Source organism: Melopsittacus undulatus, chromosome 7 (assembly GCF_012275295.1).
Source record: "Melopsittacus undulatus isolate bMelUnd1 chromosome 7, bMelUnd1.mat.Z, whole genome shotgun sequence".
In the NCBI taxonomy this organism is placed as follows: Eukaryota; Metazoa; Chordata; class Aves; order Psittaciformes; family Psittaculidae; genus Melopsittacus; species Melopsittacus undulatus.
The window spans coordinates 69,079,935-69,097,719 of record NC_047533.1 but is presented as its reverse complement, the minus strand read 5'-3'; the positions used below and the strand labels follow the sequence as shown (position 1 = coordinate 69,097,719).

Here is a 17,785-nt window from a genome sequence, read left to right as displayed (position 1 = left end):
CTTTCTGGTTGCCACATGTTTTAAATATTAAATATATCATTACTTTGCTTTTCAGTGATCAAATGAAGCATTAAAAAGTTTTTTTCTGTTGCTGAAAGGTGGACAGTCCCCCTTCACCACAATCTCCATGATAATTAACATTTAAAGAATTATTAGAATCTAAAGAATTATTAAGAATGAAGAAGGCTGGGTGCATCTACATTTGCAGGACTGAGCTGGACTGCACGGCCAAAATCAGACCTGTGAGGTAAGAGAGAAACAGCTGCCTCACCTGAGTGTCACCTGGGAAAATACCTGCAACCACATCAGAACATCTAGAGATATAAACCATGTATGTTCTATTTTACAAACCTTCTCCAAACAGTAATCTGTGCAATTTGGACAATCTCACAACCTTTTAATTGAAAGCTCTCCATTCGTCCATTTTAAGCAGACTGTAGTCCAGCAAGTTTGTGAAGTGTGGTGAAGGCAGACTTTCCTTTACTGACAAGAACTAATAGCATAGACATCAACACTATAAAATACTAAGAATTTACAGTCTGAAATGTTAGGAACATCCATACCAAATAATGCTGCTGCTGTTTTCTTATTTCTTCCACTTGTTCATAATACTCCTTCATTAGAGCTGACAAGCTAAAAAATTGAAAAACATGCTAAGTTTTGTAAATGCTGAAACATTGCTCTGATAATTAATGAGCTTTAAGGAATTCTTAATCTAAAGAACGGTTACTTTTCTTTATATCTAAACTTGACATTCACCAGAATCAAATGAACAAATATAATTACTATTTTTAAAATGTGATCATCAACAGCATATTTTCTCTGTAACAGAACTTAGAACATGTGACATTATAAATGAGCAGTAAGAGAGCATCAGTATTTCATACATAGAATCCCAAATGATGGAAAAGTAGACTGCTCCTGCTTTCATATACAACAGTAAAGCAGCCTACAAGACAATGTAAAATAAGGTAGTTCCACAAATATCTTTTTTCCTTCTTGACATTTTTTAATTGGGAGTAATTACCTGAAAATTCTGTATTAGTTTAAAGGGATAATACCTTAAAATATAACAAGAAATGATAGGTTATTTTTATAACATGAATGACAATAATTATTAAACAATTTACTAATAGGCAACGCTTAGTTGAAGACTGTCAAATAAGCACTTTTAAAAACAACCACCTGACCTCAACAGACAGCAGCTACCTGTGTTACCTAGATCAGCACAATCCTAGCTGCACTTCTACTTATTATCTTAAAATTTAGACTAGAGAATTCCTCCATTCATATCTCATCCTTTATTTTACAGATTGCAGAAGAAAAGTTGTACATTTAGTTCACTGAATGAACAGAACAGTATCTAAAAACAACTACCACAGGAACACTTTTACAGATCTACAGACAAGTTCAGAGCTGTGAATATATTCACATAAAACCAGGTTCACCTGGTTAAACTTTTAAAAGCACATGATGATTTCTTTAAGTACTTCGTAGTATTCCCAGTTATCACTTGCAATCAGTTACCTTTGGTCCATCATCCTGGATCCTGACGTGACACCACCATCAAGGGCACTTTCCTGTAATGGTATATTTTACATGTTAGCAGTTGCACATGACGGCACGTAGTTTTAAATTTTTATATGGAACCCAAAGCTGTTGTTTTGTCTGTACTGTAATAATACACAGTATCCCATATGATCACTTGCAGGTTTATGCTCAAAAATACTTAGGTAGCCCAATTTGAAAAAAAAAATCAACTTTTTCTTTTTTTCCTGGAGATGCTCTGATATAAAACATAACTGGATCTGAGGGGGAATCATCTCACTCTTCAAAGAATGATCAGAGGTTTGTGTAAGTGTTCATTTTCATGCACCTCCGCATCAGCAAAGGCTGATATGCTAGCTTCTGTTCAGACCTTCAGACAGGTTGACTGTACCCAGCACAAAAAGCTCTCTTAACAAGAGACCAATCTCTTAGAAAAAAAACATTAAGTCTGTGAGTGTCTACTAAAGGAGAAATCATGTGTTCTCTCAAGGATATGTTCCCCTGCATATAGCAAACTTTTGAAAATGCACTAAATACACCACAATTTCACTGTTATAATAGTTTTGTTCTATTTATGCTTGGAAAAACAAGCAACTCTAGAGTTGTAGGATGGACTCAATGCAAGGCCAAACCACTCTGAAGCAGGCTGTGGTCAATGTACAGAAAGATGTCTGTTGCAAAACTTCATTATGAAAAAAAAATCTTACTAATTCCTTCCACAAGTTCACATACCTGGTCAGAAGTAACTCCCAAAATCTCGTCTATTTCATGTAGGATACTTAGCCTTTGATCTGAAAGATATCAAGTTTGAGAATAAGAAATATGGGGCATTATCTACATAGATCTCACTGTCAGTCAAAAATGCTTAACAGGTAGTGCTTTGAAGGCACACAACGTGTCCCGACACGCCAAGTGTCAGGAGCAAGAGGGCACCCCGAGATGCTGACCGCTGGCAGAGATCTCACCTGACTCCCCCCCCTGTTGAGCTCAGTAGCCACGTTTCCTGTGGGAAACTTCACCGTCGCTCAGTCAGCTCGAAAAAAGCCTGCTCCAAAAAACCCGGAGAAACACCATTTATTTCAGCCGTTCAGCTCACTGGCGGATAAAGAAGACGAGAACCATTAAGAAGATACACTTCCCTTACCCACCAGTTGCCACTTCTCTCGTTAAAGCCACAGCTGCAGCTAGGAGAGCCTCCACACACTTTCCCCTCAGTCCGAAGGGGCAACAGCGCCAATATCACCACCGCCGCCTGACAGGAAAAGGACTCTGTGTGCACCAACAAACACTAATGGCCCACACCTGCCTCAGCAGCCATTAACCCCACCTCACCCCGCATTCACAAATCGCATAAATACCGAGCCCTCTCCACAACCTCTCTCCGATGCTGCCCCAGCAACTGCCAGCACTCAGTGCCGGCAGGGAGGGGTGGGCCGAGGGTCCGTATGCGCACGCACCCACGCATGCGCGCTGGAGCGTTGTGGCGGCAGCCGGCAGGGTGTAGCGGCTGAGGTGGGTGCTTGCGGGTGTAGCAGTGCTTTGCTTCACACATCTGAGGGACCTGGCGTCGGAGAAGGGCGCTCCGCGACCGGAGACACCTTGAAGCTCTCTGGGAGCTCATGCCTGTGTTTTAAATACGCTAAAAGCTACTGTCTCTATTGGGTTTTCGACTTTCCCCCCTGTTCTCTTGGAGCAATTAGGAAAAACACTAGGGTAATTCCTGCTTGTCCTTTTCCTTCTTGCCAGCGCGGGTGGGATCTGGAATGGAAGGCGTAAATCCGTTCGGTAGGGAGAGATGTGAAGTGGTGGCAGCGGCGAGCAGCACCAGTTTCTCCTTGCTGCTGGGGTCTGAGCATACTAGCTAGGTGTGCTCGGCACTATGTAGCTTGAGGCCATTCAATACGACTGCAAAGTGACTGAGAAAGTACTTGCTGTAGAACTGTTGAGCGTTTGCATCTTTACAGCGTATTAGCAGCTGGTAGAGGTGTGATGTTAAAAGGTAAGGGAGCGTTACCTCTTCTTGTTTTAATTTGCTTTTACACTATTTCTATGTGTTGCTGGTTTTATCATCATTTAAAAGTATGCTAGTAACCGGCTTAGCTAAATCTGTGCAATGTAATAAACTTAAAAGTCGCACCAAAGGTTATTAACGTGGAGAATTTTGTATCTTCTGTCCTGTAAATTGAGCAAGAGATGCTAATGAATGTTTTGCAGTTTCCGACCAGATCTGTTTGATTTTTGATTGTTTTAAATTCCATGCTCTTCTATTCAAAAGTAAATTTACAGCAGCAGACTATATCTTCAATATGTTCATTTAGGTATACACTGAATTATTCCTGCAGGAGTTAGGTTTTTGTTTGTTTTTTTTTTAACCTTAAATGTCATCTATCATATAGGTGCAAATAGGGATGTGCATTTGTGATGCATCTTGTGTCTTGTCTTTGTTTTAGGCACTGCAGTTACCGCAGTGTCTAAAATAGTTCAGCAAGTTGTATTTTTCCTTTTCCTTTTCCTTTTCCTTTTCCTTTTCCTTTTCCTTTTCCTTTTCCTTTTCCTTTTCCTTTTCCTTTTCCTTTTCCTTTTCCTTTTCCTTTTCCTTTTCCTTTTCCTTTTCCTTTTCCTTTTCCTTTTCCTTTTCCTTTTCCTTTTCCTTTTCCTTTTCCTTTTCCTTTTCCTTTTCCTTTTCCTTTTCCTTTTCCTTTTCCTTTTCCTTTTCCTTTTCCTTTTCCTTTTCCTTTTCCTTTTCCTTTTCCTTTTCCTTTTCCTTTTCCTTTTCCTTTTCCTTTTCCTTTTCCTTTTCCTTTTCCTTTTCCTTTTCCACTTGCTATGTCATGACTTTTCCAGAGACAATCTGCTGAATTTTATGCCCAAAGGCAAGCTTCACATTGCTTACTTCAGGAAGGAACTGCAATAGCTAGTCATGTAATTCTCGTGATTTAAACCCAGCCAGTAACTCAGAACCACATAGCTGCTTGCTCACTCTCCTCACCTTTTCTCCCCCCTGGCTCCTGGAGGGATGGGGAGGAGAATTGAAAGAATGTAACTCCCATTAGTTGAGATAAGAACAGTCCAGTAACTAAGGTATAATGAAAAAACACCACTGCTACCACCAATAATAATAATAATGATAAGGGAAATAACAAGGGAAGAGAATACAACCACTCACCACCTGCCGACCAATACCCAGCCTGACCCAAGCAGTGCTCTAACGCTTCTGGGTAACTGCCCCCAGTTTATGTACTGGGCATGACGTGCTGTGTTATGGAATACCTCTTTGGCTAGTTTGGGTCAAGTGTCCTGTTTCTGCTTCCTCTTGGCTTCCCCTCCTCCCTGTCAGAACATGAGACTCAGGAAGTCCTTGGTCAGGGTAAACACTACTGAGCAGCAACTAAAACCATCAGTGTTATCAGCACTGTTCCCAAGCTGAAAGTCAAAAACACAGTATTGCACCAGCTACTAAAAAGGAGAAAAATGGCTGCTACTGCTGAACCCCAGACACTGTATTTTAAAATCTTTCCAGTCTACTTTTATTAGAAAGCTACTAAAATCTGGTAGTTCTTTCAAATAGGTGTTTCAGACATTTGCCTTGACCAGTGAAAACAAATAGTTAAATGTATTAGCACAAATTGAAACTGAATGATAGAATGGAATGTTCACCTCTAAGTGCATGTTAATTTCCTAATGTAGTATAAAATGGGTTCATAACACTTCATTAATTTGTTTACATGCATGCATCTTGTCTTAAACTTTATTCTTTTCAGTAAGTAATCCTCCTTATAAAATCGTGTTTTGTTTCTTTTCATGTTAAGTGCACAAGGCACATGTATTCAATTTGCAGGAATTCTGTTCATTCAGAAAACACTAGGAAAGGCCTTACCATCTGTGGAGAGTTCATGCTTATGCTGCTCAGTGTCTGTAGATTAAAAACACAGCTCTTGCCTACATTTTCTGTGGACTAATATTTTCTAAATCATTTTAAGGCTAAGTAGCCCATTGAGTATGTTTCAGCAGCTGTTTGTGTTGTGAAAGGGACTTGTTTTTTAACATATTGCTCTTTTATTTGGTGGTATACATTGTAATTATTGCAGAAGAGCTGTCACTGTACTTGCTTGGAATACCTAAATAATTATCTCTTTTTGTTTTAAACTGTGGTGATTTAGCTTTGCCTGTTTGAGTTAGTATTAATACTGGACTGTGAGCCCTTTTCTGCTGGCTTAAGAATGCTGTTAGGATGCTGTAAGGTGTCTTCCCATGCTTTGTACAATTACTGTTTTCTCTCAGCTTGTGCAGTCTAGCTTCCAGAAATTCACCTGCCACTTGAGTTGGAGCAAACATTAATGATGGTAAAGTCTTTCATAGTTTCTAGGGCTGTTCCAGGTCTCTTGCGTAAAGCACATCTTATGCTTGTCTGGCTTACGAAGTTAGAATGCTGATATAAGAATTTAATTAGTTTTCAATTTATTTAAATGCAGCCTTTAGCTAACTCTTTCATTTTCTCGTATCTCATTCATGAAAGACCTTTCTCAGTCTTTCTCATGATACCAAATCATCTAAGGTCCTGTAGTGGAGTCTGTGTTTTCTTGATAGATACTATTTATGGCTTTGGAAGGTGTTCATTTAGGTACATACTTGAAATAATTACTTTTGGTAAGAGTTGGGGTGATTTGTTACCATACAAGTATAAAAACCTATGAAAAGCATTCATGTAAGTGCTTATTTAGTTGCTTTGAAAAGTTAAACTATTTTAGTTCTTTTAATATCTAAAAAACATGATTTGGTGATTGGCTTTGTACAAAAGTGTGCCTTTTTCCCTGGCCAAGCAAACAGTGCAGTTGGTGCTGAAATGGAATCAAAGATGATCATTGACAGAACCTTCCTTTCTCATTTATGTAGTGTATGAAGATGGAATTTACAATTAAACACACATGGGATGGTTTACCTGTGAGCCATGAGCCAGCAACAATTTGGCTGAAGTCAGACAATGTGGGACTGCTAATGGAAGTTAGTGCTCCCTTATTTAATGACCCTCCAGCACCACTTGGAGAGCCAGGGAAACCTTTTAGTAGACTGTGGGACTATGAGGGTAAGTGTAACTGTTCTGCAGTTGTATCTGATTTGTGTAGACAGTGATATTCCTCTGTAGTTAATATGGATGGTCTTTATTTAAGAGTCTGTGATGATTATCTTTTTTTAACTGATCTAATGGTGGTGAGTGTATGACATCTAGTTCAGTTTCCTTGGTCACAGTACTGCTTGTATTGAAATGTAAAGTAGAAACTTACTATGCTGTTGTATCCAGAGCAGTCCAGGAAAGTGTTTAGTTGCAATCACTGCCTTATCCTTAAGCAGCTCCTTAAGTAACTACAAGCCTCATGATATTTTCAGCTGTAAACTACCCCAAACTGTATAAATAGCAATGCTCTTTTTTTAGGCAATGAAATAATTTTCATCACTAGCACTGCTGACCATCTGGTGAGTGGTTGTTTTATAGTAGTGCAACAATACAAATGACTGGGAAAAGAAGCAAACATGTTATGTCACTCAGTGGCTGGGAAGAAATGGAGTCCAATAAGATGGACTGATTTCAAGAATGGTGAAGCTGATTCTCCCTAGTCAAGCAAGAGTGCTTAGTCAAATGCCTAGTGTAGGCAAAGTTAGTTTCTGAGTTACTGATACAATTTGTGGCATAACAGGGGCTTAACATATTTGAATATCACAATAATTTTGTGGAGTGTATGTAAATGCATTTATAATTGGTAAGTAGAAGTGAAATCCTAAAGATGGGTTCTGCTCTTGCTTTAAGAAGTAGAGAATCTATATCTAATTGGTTTTCTCCAGTCTTATTTGAGGACTGGGAGAGTGTGAAACAAATAGATAGCAGCTTATAAAATATGATTCAAGACTGTTCCCAAATGGAATGGGGAATATTCTTATAGTAATGCTGTTTTCCTTGTTGCTTCCTGTCAATACTGTCACTTTCACCTGCTTTGAATAATGCAAAAATTTGTTTCTAGCTGTTCTCTGCTTCCTAATTATTGAACTATTCTCATTAAATCCCTACTAAAAGAGTGTTAGCACCTCTCTGATATGATTATATTAAGTAGGATTATGTAAAAACAAAATAATCAGAGTTCTAACTGAAGCTTTCTAATAATGTCATTGCTGTTGAGAAGCACCATTATAATTCTACTTGGTGTTCCTGAAAGGTGGTTCAACATGGCTTTCCAGTACTCCTGGAACAGTAATCACTTGTCTCAGTGCTTTCTTAACTATTTCTGAGATTTAGCAGGCTTATTTATGAGGTGTGTGGTCTGCTATGAGTATACCTTTGTTGTTTTTTCTTTTATCCTCAGGCTACCAGCAAACACAAGACTTCCACACTTCAGTACCCTTCCTGGAATGCCTGCCATATGATTGATTAGGATCAGTTTATCTTGGTCAGCTTTGTTCACAGCAAGCATACTGAATGAAATAGCTGTGTGGTGATGCTTTTCTTATTTTATAGAGAGCTAACATTAGTTAGTAGGCCATATTTTTCTGCAACATTGAGATGAGTGTTTTGAAAGTTGAAAGTAGTAAAGTAAATAGATTACTACAGTGCTTTTTAAAGCACTTTATGATGATAAGTATTAGAAATAAAAGCTCTTGAAGTTACAGTTATGGCTTGGCATTTCAAATAGTTAAGAAGCTGTCAGTAGCATGTAAACAGCTAGTCAAGGTCTGGCATGGCATAGGCCAAAAATCATGAAACTAGAATTGTTTTAGGGAGATAATGAAAGTCTCAGCATATTGCAAAATAATTGATATAATATATATTATATAAAATATATAATATTTTATATATCAATGTATATAAATTTATATTTTTATATATATAATAATATTTTTATATATAAAATATATAATATAAAATACTGACAGTGTTTTGGTGTTTTTTTTTCTTTTTTTTTTTAGTTGTAGAAGCATTTTTCCTGAATGACAGAACTGAACAATATTTAGAAGTTGAACTTTGTCCGTAAGTACAGCACTCTGAAAGTTACACGTTTTTTGTATTTTGAGTTCTAATGCTTGTAAGGTATGTGTATGAGGAAATTATTTATTGTATGAGCAAATTGTTCCAATATGGGGAGTGTATGTATCTGTGGCAGAACAGTGCACTAATAACTGCAACTGGCATAATTTGAAGAAAACAGTGCTCTGATTTTTTTGACAGCCATGGACAGCACTTGTTGTTGCTGCTTTCTGGCAGAAGAAGAGTATGGAAAGTAAGTGATCAAGTACATTCACAATGTCCAGAAAACGGAGTTACTTTTAGGTACCTGTTGACCGATTAGAAAATGGCATTACCTCTGTTTATTTTTCCTGTCTTTAACAGGAAGAAGTTTCTTTAAAGTTTGAGGTGACCAGAATGAAAACCAAATGGGAGGGTAAAGTTCACCTTCCTTGGAACTATTTTCCACCATGCATTAACAAGTTCAACGCATTTGCAATTCATGGCTCAGGAGAAGAAAGGAAATACGAAGCGCTTTATCCGGTACCTCAACATGAACTACAGGAAGGACAGAAACCAGATTTGTAAGCATAAAGTTAGCTTTTCTGTAATATATTTACACTATTTCTGGAATACTTAAAGAAAGCTAATCTGGCTTTCTTTGAGTGCTGCTATTATTTTAATTATACTGCTTAGCCATGGATCCATTGGCACTGTGCTTTCTATAAAGCACTGTGGCAGATAGCTGTAATTAGTGCTTGATTTCTATATTATCATCCCTTAGATGCACAGAAAATGATGCATTCAACACAGTGGCCATCTGTTTTATCACCTTTCTCAGTTAAATCATAGAGAGCTTGTTCTGCTTTTTCTTTTCCTCCACACCTCCTGAAATGTGATTTAATGTTCATTTTACCAGATACACTTCCAGGAGACCTCCTTTGCTTCTTCCCTACTGGTCTAAACAACCTTACCTCTACAGATGGCTTCGTATTGGGAAAAGTTTGAAAAGACAGACTAAACTGAAAAGTATAATAAAAGGATATCCACTATCAATAGAAAAACTAGGATATCTTAATTTTTAAATTGTGCTTTAGGCTTATTTATTTTCTTCAGCTGTGAGGCTGAGATGGTTTGATAAAAACTGGTACTTCTGGGCATTTTGAATAAATGAACTAGCTTTAGTGAGTGTATTACAGTTCTTACACAAACTTGCTACTCAACATACATTGGCAGCCAGGTAAGGTAAATTTTAGATAAGTTGCCCTTTTTGTCTTTATTTAAGATAAAGTTTGCTTTTGCAACTGTTTAAAAATTTTAAGCTGTTGCTAATAAATTCCCTTTCTTTGGTATTTCGTAAGAAATAAATACTGTTTATTTTTCGGTGGTAAACTGGCTGTAATATTTTCCTATTCTTTCTATAGCACCCCTTTCAAAGAAACCCTTGACTTTTCAGACATTGATAGAAGATGCAATTATGTGAAGAGGTTGCTCCTTGCTATTTTCATTGCTCTTAGTTTGTCTTTACTTTTAGAAATCTCTTCCGGATAAGAGAATTACATTTACCTTTTAAAATTTATAAAGTTTAGTGTCAGATGTTCTATCTACTGTTTGTCAGTTGATTAAGTATCAATCAGCAGTTGGCTTCAGTGTCTTCATTCTGTTGTTTCTGTGTGGTAGCTTAAAGGAGAATTTCTTAGCAAGAACTGATTCTTAATTCTTTAAAGTAAATAAAACTTTCAGAGGAAAAAATGTTCACTAGCTTTGCTATGCAATCTTCCCCTTTTTCTGTAAGGGAAGAATATCCCTGTGATACAACTTTTCAAATGGTCAGGAGCTTCAGATTAAGACACATACTACAAGAATTACAACTTTTTTATTTTGCTTTTCTTTGCAGTCATCGCCTGGAATTTTTTGAAGATTTGAACTTGAAAGGACTAATGGGAGAAGATTGGAAGCAGCCTGAATCAGATATTTGGAAATCTCAATAATTAAATGGATCATGGCAAAAATTTTTATAGCATTAAGGTTGGATGAAGCTGTATGGATGAAACAACTTCATTCTGAGCAGAGTCTGTAAATATCGGATTCCTAAGGCATTTCTTGACATCAAAATCATCGATCAGTCTTAAAATCAGCTGCAAAGTATCTGAATGTACATACTATGCAACAGCTGTCCTTCAGTTCATCTAGGTTTGGAGTTTTTCATATGTAGTGAATCTGCACCTACCAATGAAGGGGAGAAGTGCTAAAATTACAGCTGTGGTTTTGTGAGAGCTCCAGCCTGAGAAGGCCAATATCTGGCTTGGAATCCTTCAGTTTCTTCGAGTTAGTCCATTTCTGCTGTATTTTCTTGTTTGTTTGTCATTCTTTTGAATGAGTCTTACTTGTCTAATTTTTTTTTTATTGCAATCAGGAGAAAAATACCTCTTCTGGAAACAGAAAAGAATATTGCCATCATGGCATTTGTGGCCCAGTACTTACATTACAAAGTGCTGTGGAGGCATTGCACTATCCTCTTACACCTTCCTATACAAGTTTTTCCTTTCATGGTATTGAAGGGGAACTTAATCTGTGTTAGTTTACTATCAGACTTCTCCCCTTCAAATTCAGTGTGGAATTTCTAGTGATATTTAGGTATGGACAGTAGATCTACAAAATATTTTATATATTCCAGGAAAAGTTTCTGGGACAAATAATGGTTAGTAAAACCTTTTGTTGTACCTACAAAAGCTCATTTGTTCTAAGACCTTGTCACATCACCTTAAGGATTCAGCTCAGACACAGAATTTTGTATGCATGCCAGCTGATGTCAGAAATACTCTAATTTTAAATGCTTACATTTTCTATGTGCAGGCAGGAATATTTTTAACAGTAGTGAATACTGTTAGATGGCAACCTCAAATTGTAAATTCTCAGTCCCCTACTAGAAAGAGGACTTACCTACATCTTGTTGAAATGTCTTCATCACAGGCTGAAAGGTCATGTTCTCTAGTTTTGTGAGAAGGTTTGTTTTGGGACTCTGAGAATGCAGCTCAGTTATACCTGAGGGAGTATTTATCAGAAATTATCCCCTGAGGATGCAGTGTTAGGTCTCATCCTCTTGTGTTGCAATTTCTTCTGAACAATTTAAAATCCTACAGCTTTCTAGAAGGGACTGATGTTCTTGCAGTCTGACATCCCACTCAAAGCAGGGCTGTTGTTGAAGCTAGATGAGATCACTCGGGGCCTTGTTGAGTTTTGAATAACTCCAAAAAATGGAGCTTCAGGTGCTCCGTGTAGCCTGTTTCAGTACTTTGACATGAAAACTTGCCTAATAACCATTTCCCATGCTGCAGCATTGGCCTGTTGCTGTTAGTCCTTTCTGTATGGCTGAGTGACTTTTTTAATGTTGACTCATAAATGGCTCTAAAAATCTGTGTAGCTTTAGATATCGAGACACCTGTGAAATTCTGCACAAGACTGCACTCTCCAAGTAATATTACTAAAAGGATTCTCTGTTCTATTATGAGCTTGTATACAGTAATAGCTATAGTCATGTTTGTGTCATCTCTAAATTTACCTGTAAATTTTGTCTGAGAAGATGGGAATGCACTTGCCTTTGTGAAAAACATCTCTGTGTGATTAATATCTGAGAGAGAATATTCCTTCAGAGTTTTTGTTTGCCTTTAGGTTCCTTATTTGGACTTTCAGTTTTATAGAGGTATACTTTCAAATTTAAGGATGTTGGGCTTTTTTGGATTCAGACTTTGGCATGTCAGTGCACTCATACATCCAATTGTTTTTGCTTTTCTTAAATAGACACTATAGATTTCTTGATATAGAGTGCCATCTATTGAGATTTATAAGTAATGTACAATTATTTAGCTTTTCTATCTTCCATCCACATACAATCTTCTAAAGGCTGCCATTAGTCTGAAATACTGAATTAACCAAAAATATTGATTAAAGCCATCTTGTAGACACCAACATCTCAAAGCTGCTTTTAAAATTTTGGTTAAAAGCAAAAAAACCCACCAAAAAAACTTGTCAAACATTTAGTTTTTGTTTTCAACAGTTTGTTAAAAACATGTATGCAAAGGGTCAAAATGAGTTTACTCCTTTTTTTTTTCACAAAGGTATTTTTCACATGATGAATAATGTTTTGTATGTAAAGGACAGTAAATCAAATGATTTATTCAGAGCCTTGATCTCATATTCATTCCCACTTCAAACCGACTACTTCAGATTTGACTTTGGCTGCAAATTATAAACTTTGAGGGAAGTAAATTACTTTCCCTAAATATGTATTTTAAAATAATTGTCTCTGCAGTACAGAATTTAATGTTGGATGCTTCTGAAAATGGGAATTATCATATAGATTTTATTCAGGGCACATGTTACTCCACTTGTTGGAGTCATTTGTATCTTTCTAAGTCTGAACAGTCTGAACTGTAAGTTCTGTCTTTCATCAAAAGGTTTCCATATGGGTTCATGGAGTGCAGAGCTGGAATTTTTACACTGACTTGTTTCTGAAGTTTTAAGTTAAATGAATCCCTTAATAGAAGGTTACTTTAGGAGACAGTCTTTACATGAGGCACATGTTAGATGGAAGTGCAGCGTTCCAGCACATAGTAGTGAATTCATGGCTCATCGATGAATAACACAATGCTTGCCAGCATCACTTAAAGCTCCCAGGACTTTGTATGGATGGGTATCAGTGTTCATTGAGATGACTAGCTAGTTGGTGGTTTTCTTTTACTGATCTGCTTTAAACTGGGCCTTGTTTTACACTGTGGAGTCCAGTTGTAGTCTGCCTTTCCGGAATTTCTCCTTTTTGACAAGAGGAAAAGACAGAACAGACTGTTCTGCATTATTTCCATTTAAGTATGTGTTCATTAATTATTAATGTCGGTATAGAAGGAATGTCATTCAACCCAGTCTAGCTAATGCATGTGTGTATATACATGCGTACATATGTAGGCATTCAGTATTGGACTGGTTTTGTATGTCAAACATGTATCAAGAAGAATATAGATAAATTTACTAAATGTCCCACTAGATACCTTTCACATGGGATACAAATTTGATAAAATGCAGGGCAGCATGATAGAAAGCAGGCACTCTATCCACAAATCCATTTCATTTTGTAATGGATTTGAACACTTCAACTCTATAGACACTTCTTACCCATTACTCTCTTAAAAAAAAAAGAAATAAAAAAGCAACCTGTCTTAAATATTTTGTGTGGATAATATTTGGTCTTATTTGGTTGTATCGTGATGTATGAAGTCTTAAGATGCAGGAGGAATTTTATTACTTAGGAAATGGGAGACTACTTACTGGGAGTGCACAGTGTTTTTTCTCCAGGCTGTAGATAACATTGAGTGTGACATTTTCAGCTGTGAAAAATCAATGTTGTGTCAATTTTTAATTATTTTACTGTATTTAACCAGAATTCCAAAGGCAGTGAGGCTGTTGGCTTATCACTGCCTTCCTGCCTTTCTGTCAATCTTGTAATCACCTTTCTCCCACTGCCACAACAATTTTTATGTCCATTAGCCAATTTCAGCTGAACTGGGGGAACATACAGCCTCAAAAGATACTGGTTTCTTGCAAAATCTGTGAATGTGAACAGGTGGCATAAGAGGTAATGTCACAGCTTTAATTTCGTAGACCTATGTCCTAGTATTGTCTTGAGGAAAGACATGAGACAGTGGATGGATGAGTTATTTTTTTTTTTAATTTTTTTTTTGAAACTTGAGGAAATAATTCCCCTGTTCTTGTCCTTTTTCAGGAGAAGATTTCACATAAAGGATAATGGATGGAGTTTCCCTAGGTTTAATGCCAGAGTTAGTTTAAAACAATAACATAATGTCAACTTGTCATTTCCTCTGAAAATACACTTTTGGTTTAATACATTTTCTATTTCTTTTCTGTTGTGACTAAGGAGAGGCAGAATACAAGCTTGAAAATACTGCTGTTACTTAAAATTCCTGTTGAGATAATGAATTTATTGCATTTACATAGTGCTCAAAAGTGGTTTGCAGAAACTTTTAATTAGTTCTTATTTTCTGCTGCAACCATCCCCTTGTCCATAGGGCAATAGAATTGCCTGTCTTAGTTCACGCTATTGTATTTGATTTACCAAATCTAGTGAAATACTGAGCAGCTTTGATGTAATTTTCCCCCCTCTCTCCCTCCCTGCCATTCTTCTTAGGAATACTTGAGCAGTTGAGGCAGAATGCAGCTTTGGATAATTGCAGCCTTTTACCTACAACATGATCAGGCTGAACAACCTGAGCGAGTGAGTGTGTGTGTGTGTGTAATCAAATAAAAACACCCCAAACCTGAGCTTCGTGAAAGGAAAGTATAACTATGAAGAGAACTTAGAATTGTTGAAACAGTTTTATCTTGTGCTTTTTTAAAAGCTCCTTATGCTAGTGTGCCTATTGCTTATGGAATTAAACATGAACACCAAAATTCTGCAGAAATTCTATTCTCAGTCCTTATAATGTCAGCAAATCTTAGAGAATTGGTGTTTGAAAACACCTTGTGACTGTACTTCCAAAGACCTCGTTTTTTAAGCTTCTTGCCACTAGGTGGAAGAATAAGGTTATCAAAATTATGCCTTGGTGCTACCAGCCTAGTTATCCTTCACTAGATCCATTCCTTCTTACTATATCCTTGATTTTAGAAAAAGGTGTTTCAGTCAAGCTGATGATGGCTTGTTTTAAGTTTTTTGAGATATCTTTATTAAAAGAAATGCTATGCCAAGCTGTGTAGTTATAGTCCTAAATTTTCTTTTCCTACAGTAGTATTTCTGTAATTTTGAGACAAAATTAGCAGAAGATAAATTCCATGAGGTGACAGTCTGTAATATAAAAGTGTTATGCAAACTTTCAAAAAAGGCTGTATTTAATTCCGAAGGATTTTTTGATGGTTTTATTTTTTTCCCCCTTTATTTAAATTCAGCCTGGTTTGTAGGAGATGGTGCACCCCTTCAGGAGTGAGGCTCAACTGATGTGAACACTTTGGAATGAAGATGAGAGAAGAATGTGAAACAGTGTGAAAACTGTAGCTTAAGAGGGACAGAAAATTGCTGTTCTTCAATACAAAAATACAACTGAAAAGTTTTCTGTAAACATAACTTGAGTGGTGTTTTGTCTTCCTGGCACAAGTGATTTGTGTCTTAAATGCACAATAGAGCAACTTAGGCTATCAGGTTTGTCATGGTAGGTGATAAAAGTCTAACTGCATGAAGTGATGCTGCACAGTGGGGTTTTTTTAATGCAAAAACTGTGAAAGGGAGTAAAATTTTGCTGATATCTTTGTATACTTTCAAATATTTTAATATTTTTCTCCAATATGCCATATTAGATGTTAGAACCAGTAAGATCTAACTTTATGCTGGATTATGTGTTTTGTTAGCTGTGACTGGAGTAGCTACTGTATTATCTGTTCTAGTTAACTTGTTAGAAATGCAAGTCAGTTAATATTTGTACTGCCCAGCAATATGATACAGTACTGGTGAATAAGTACTATGTTGCTTGCTATTTCATTTTCCCAGGCTGAGGTGTTTTGTGCCCCTGAAAGCCACAGAACAGAATGATTTATTTTAGATTCTGACCATGTAACATACTTTCAAAATACAAACAGCACAGTGTATAGTTTGCTGCACATAAAATATAACAGTATTCTTTCACACTGCTAGAGCCAGCTCTGAAGCAGACTTCGTTGCATTTAATTTTGGTACATTTATAGTAATGCTATTCAAGTTTGATAGTTAACCTGCATTTATTTTATTGATGATTGATTCCTTTTGCTTTCAGTGAGTGCTTTAGTTTACTACAGTGTCTCTGAACAGCAAAAGTACTGTCAAGTGCTTTAAGCCTGATTATAGAACCCTTATTTATACTGGTTGTATAAAGAACTATACACAGGCTCATACAAATGGTCCCAGTGGGATCACTGCAACAGTTAACATAAAGTGTATCGTAATTATGCCTTTTCCCATCTACTTGTTTATTTGTTGAAATGAGTATCGGTATTATCAGAAGAATTCAGTTTTAGAAGTTATATCTATCCAAGCATACTGCTTGGCGCTGCTTGTTTTCTTTAATCTGGTTTAAACCAACCAAAAGCCTTAGCTACAGGGTCCGGGGGGGGGGTTAAAGTGATGGTTTAGGGGGCACTGTTTGTATCTGCACTAGCTATGAAGGTACCAAAATATGTTCATGGTTCATTTTCAGAAATAGTAGACTACCACGGAGTATGTGTAAATACCCTCAGATAGTTATGTATCTTATGGGCAACTACAAAAGTATTGTTACATGCGTGGTAAACCAGAACTAAATTGTGTTAAGCTGTGCACCGAAATAATATCTAGATTGCTGTGGCTTCACTGCTGTATTTAAACCAACATAGCTAGACTAGTTCAGTGGCTTTCTTGAAATACGCCACAGATTGCTGGGTGGTGGAGGGTAGGGCAGGGGGGAAAGCAATTTTTAGATATTATTTTAAAATACTGAACTTCCCTCCATATATATATGTTTTTTTTTTTCCTGCTAATTTAATCTTGTCTTTTCATTTCATGAGTTCATTCTGTTGAAGTAAGTCAGTGCAGGCAGTGAAGTTCATAGCTTGTTGCTAGTAGTAGCTGTCACAAAATTATTCATCTCTAATTCTAAGCAGTGTAACTGGTTCTATTCTTACTGCTGAGTTTGCTTCCATCAGCAAATTAAACATTTTGGAAATTGGCACTTTTTCTCAGTGCTTTATATCTTGCACAAGTCATGGTATTTATATTTAATTGTGCTTGGCACTTTAAATAATTTTCTTGTTTTAAAGTTGCACATTACTTTTGTAAATGTTAATAGGGTGGTCTGTAACCTTTTATGCTAGTGTCTGCTTCCAAACTTCTTTTTTAATTTCAGCAAAGTACTTAGCTGTTTCAGAGAAAGGTAGTTAATAATTTCAGAAGACAAAAATGTGAGCTTGTACCTCCTTAAATTCTTATGTCTTCTAGAATGAAATCTTGAGACTTGGTGAGATGTCCATATGGTTGTCACATGCATTGTTTTGTAATCCCTCTGGAACAGCTTTCAGGAACTTCAAAAGAACCTTTTCAGCTTGGCAGGTGAACATCCTCTGAACATTCTGCTGGGAGTGGCAATACACTGTTGGCAGATAGAATTGCAAAGCTTTAACTCATTCAAAGTTGAGTGGTCATTACGATTCCTAGTGACAGGTTATATGATTGGTAAT

The 17,785-nt window shown here is 36.8% G+C and overlaps 2 protein-coding genes across 2 annotated transcripts in view; one reads left to right on the top strand and one right to left on the bottom strand.

The window, feature by feature from the left end:
• Positions 1 to 3,169, bottom strand: part of SCLT1 (sodium channel and clathrin linker 1) — a 29,592-nt gene extending 26,423 nt beyond the window's left edge. The window contains exons 1-4 of the mRNA XM_034064466.1: positions 3,010 to 3,169; positions 2,281 to 2,339; positions 1,528 to 1,580; positions 564 to 633 (exon numbers count right to left, since the gene is read on the bottom strand). Coding sequence (XP_033920357.1) covers positions 564 to 633; positions 1,528 to 1,580; positions 2,281 to 2,339; positions 3,010 to 3,169 — 342 coding nt within the window. The remainder of the gene's footprint in view (positions 1 to 563; positions 634 to 1,527; positions 1,581 to 2,280; positions 2,340 to 3,009) is intronic.
• C7H4orf33 (chromosome 7 C4orf33 homolog) lies at positions 3,015 to 12,312 on the top strand. The gene is made up of 6 exons (XM_034064825.1): positions 3,015 to 3,060; positions 6,442 to 6,631; positions 8,503 to 8,563; positions 8,762 to 8,813; positions 8,924 to 9,123; positions 10,437 to 12,312. The coding sequence occupies exons 2-6, from the start codon at positions 6,445 to 6,447 to the stop codon at positions 10,528 to 10,530; spliced, it is 594 nt and encodes a 197-aa protein (XP_033920716.1). The 5' UTR covers positions 3,015 to 3,060; positions 6,442 to 6,444; the 3' UTR covers positions 10,531 to 12,312.
• The last annotated feature ends 5,473 nt before the right edge of the window (positions 12,313 to 17,785 follow it).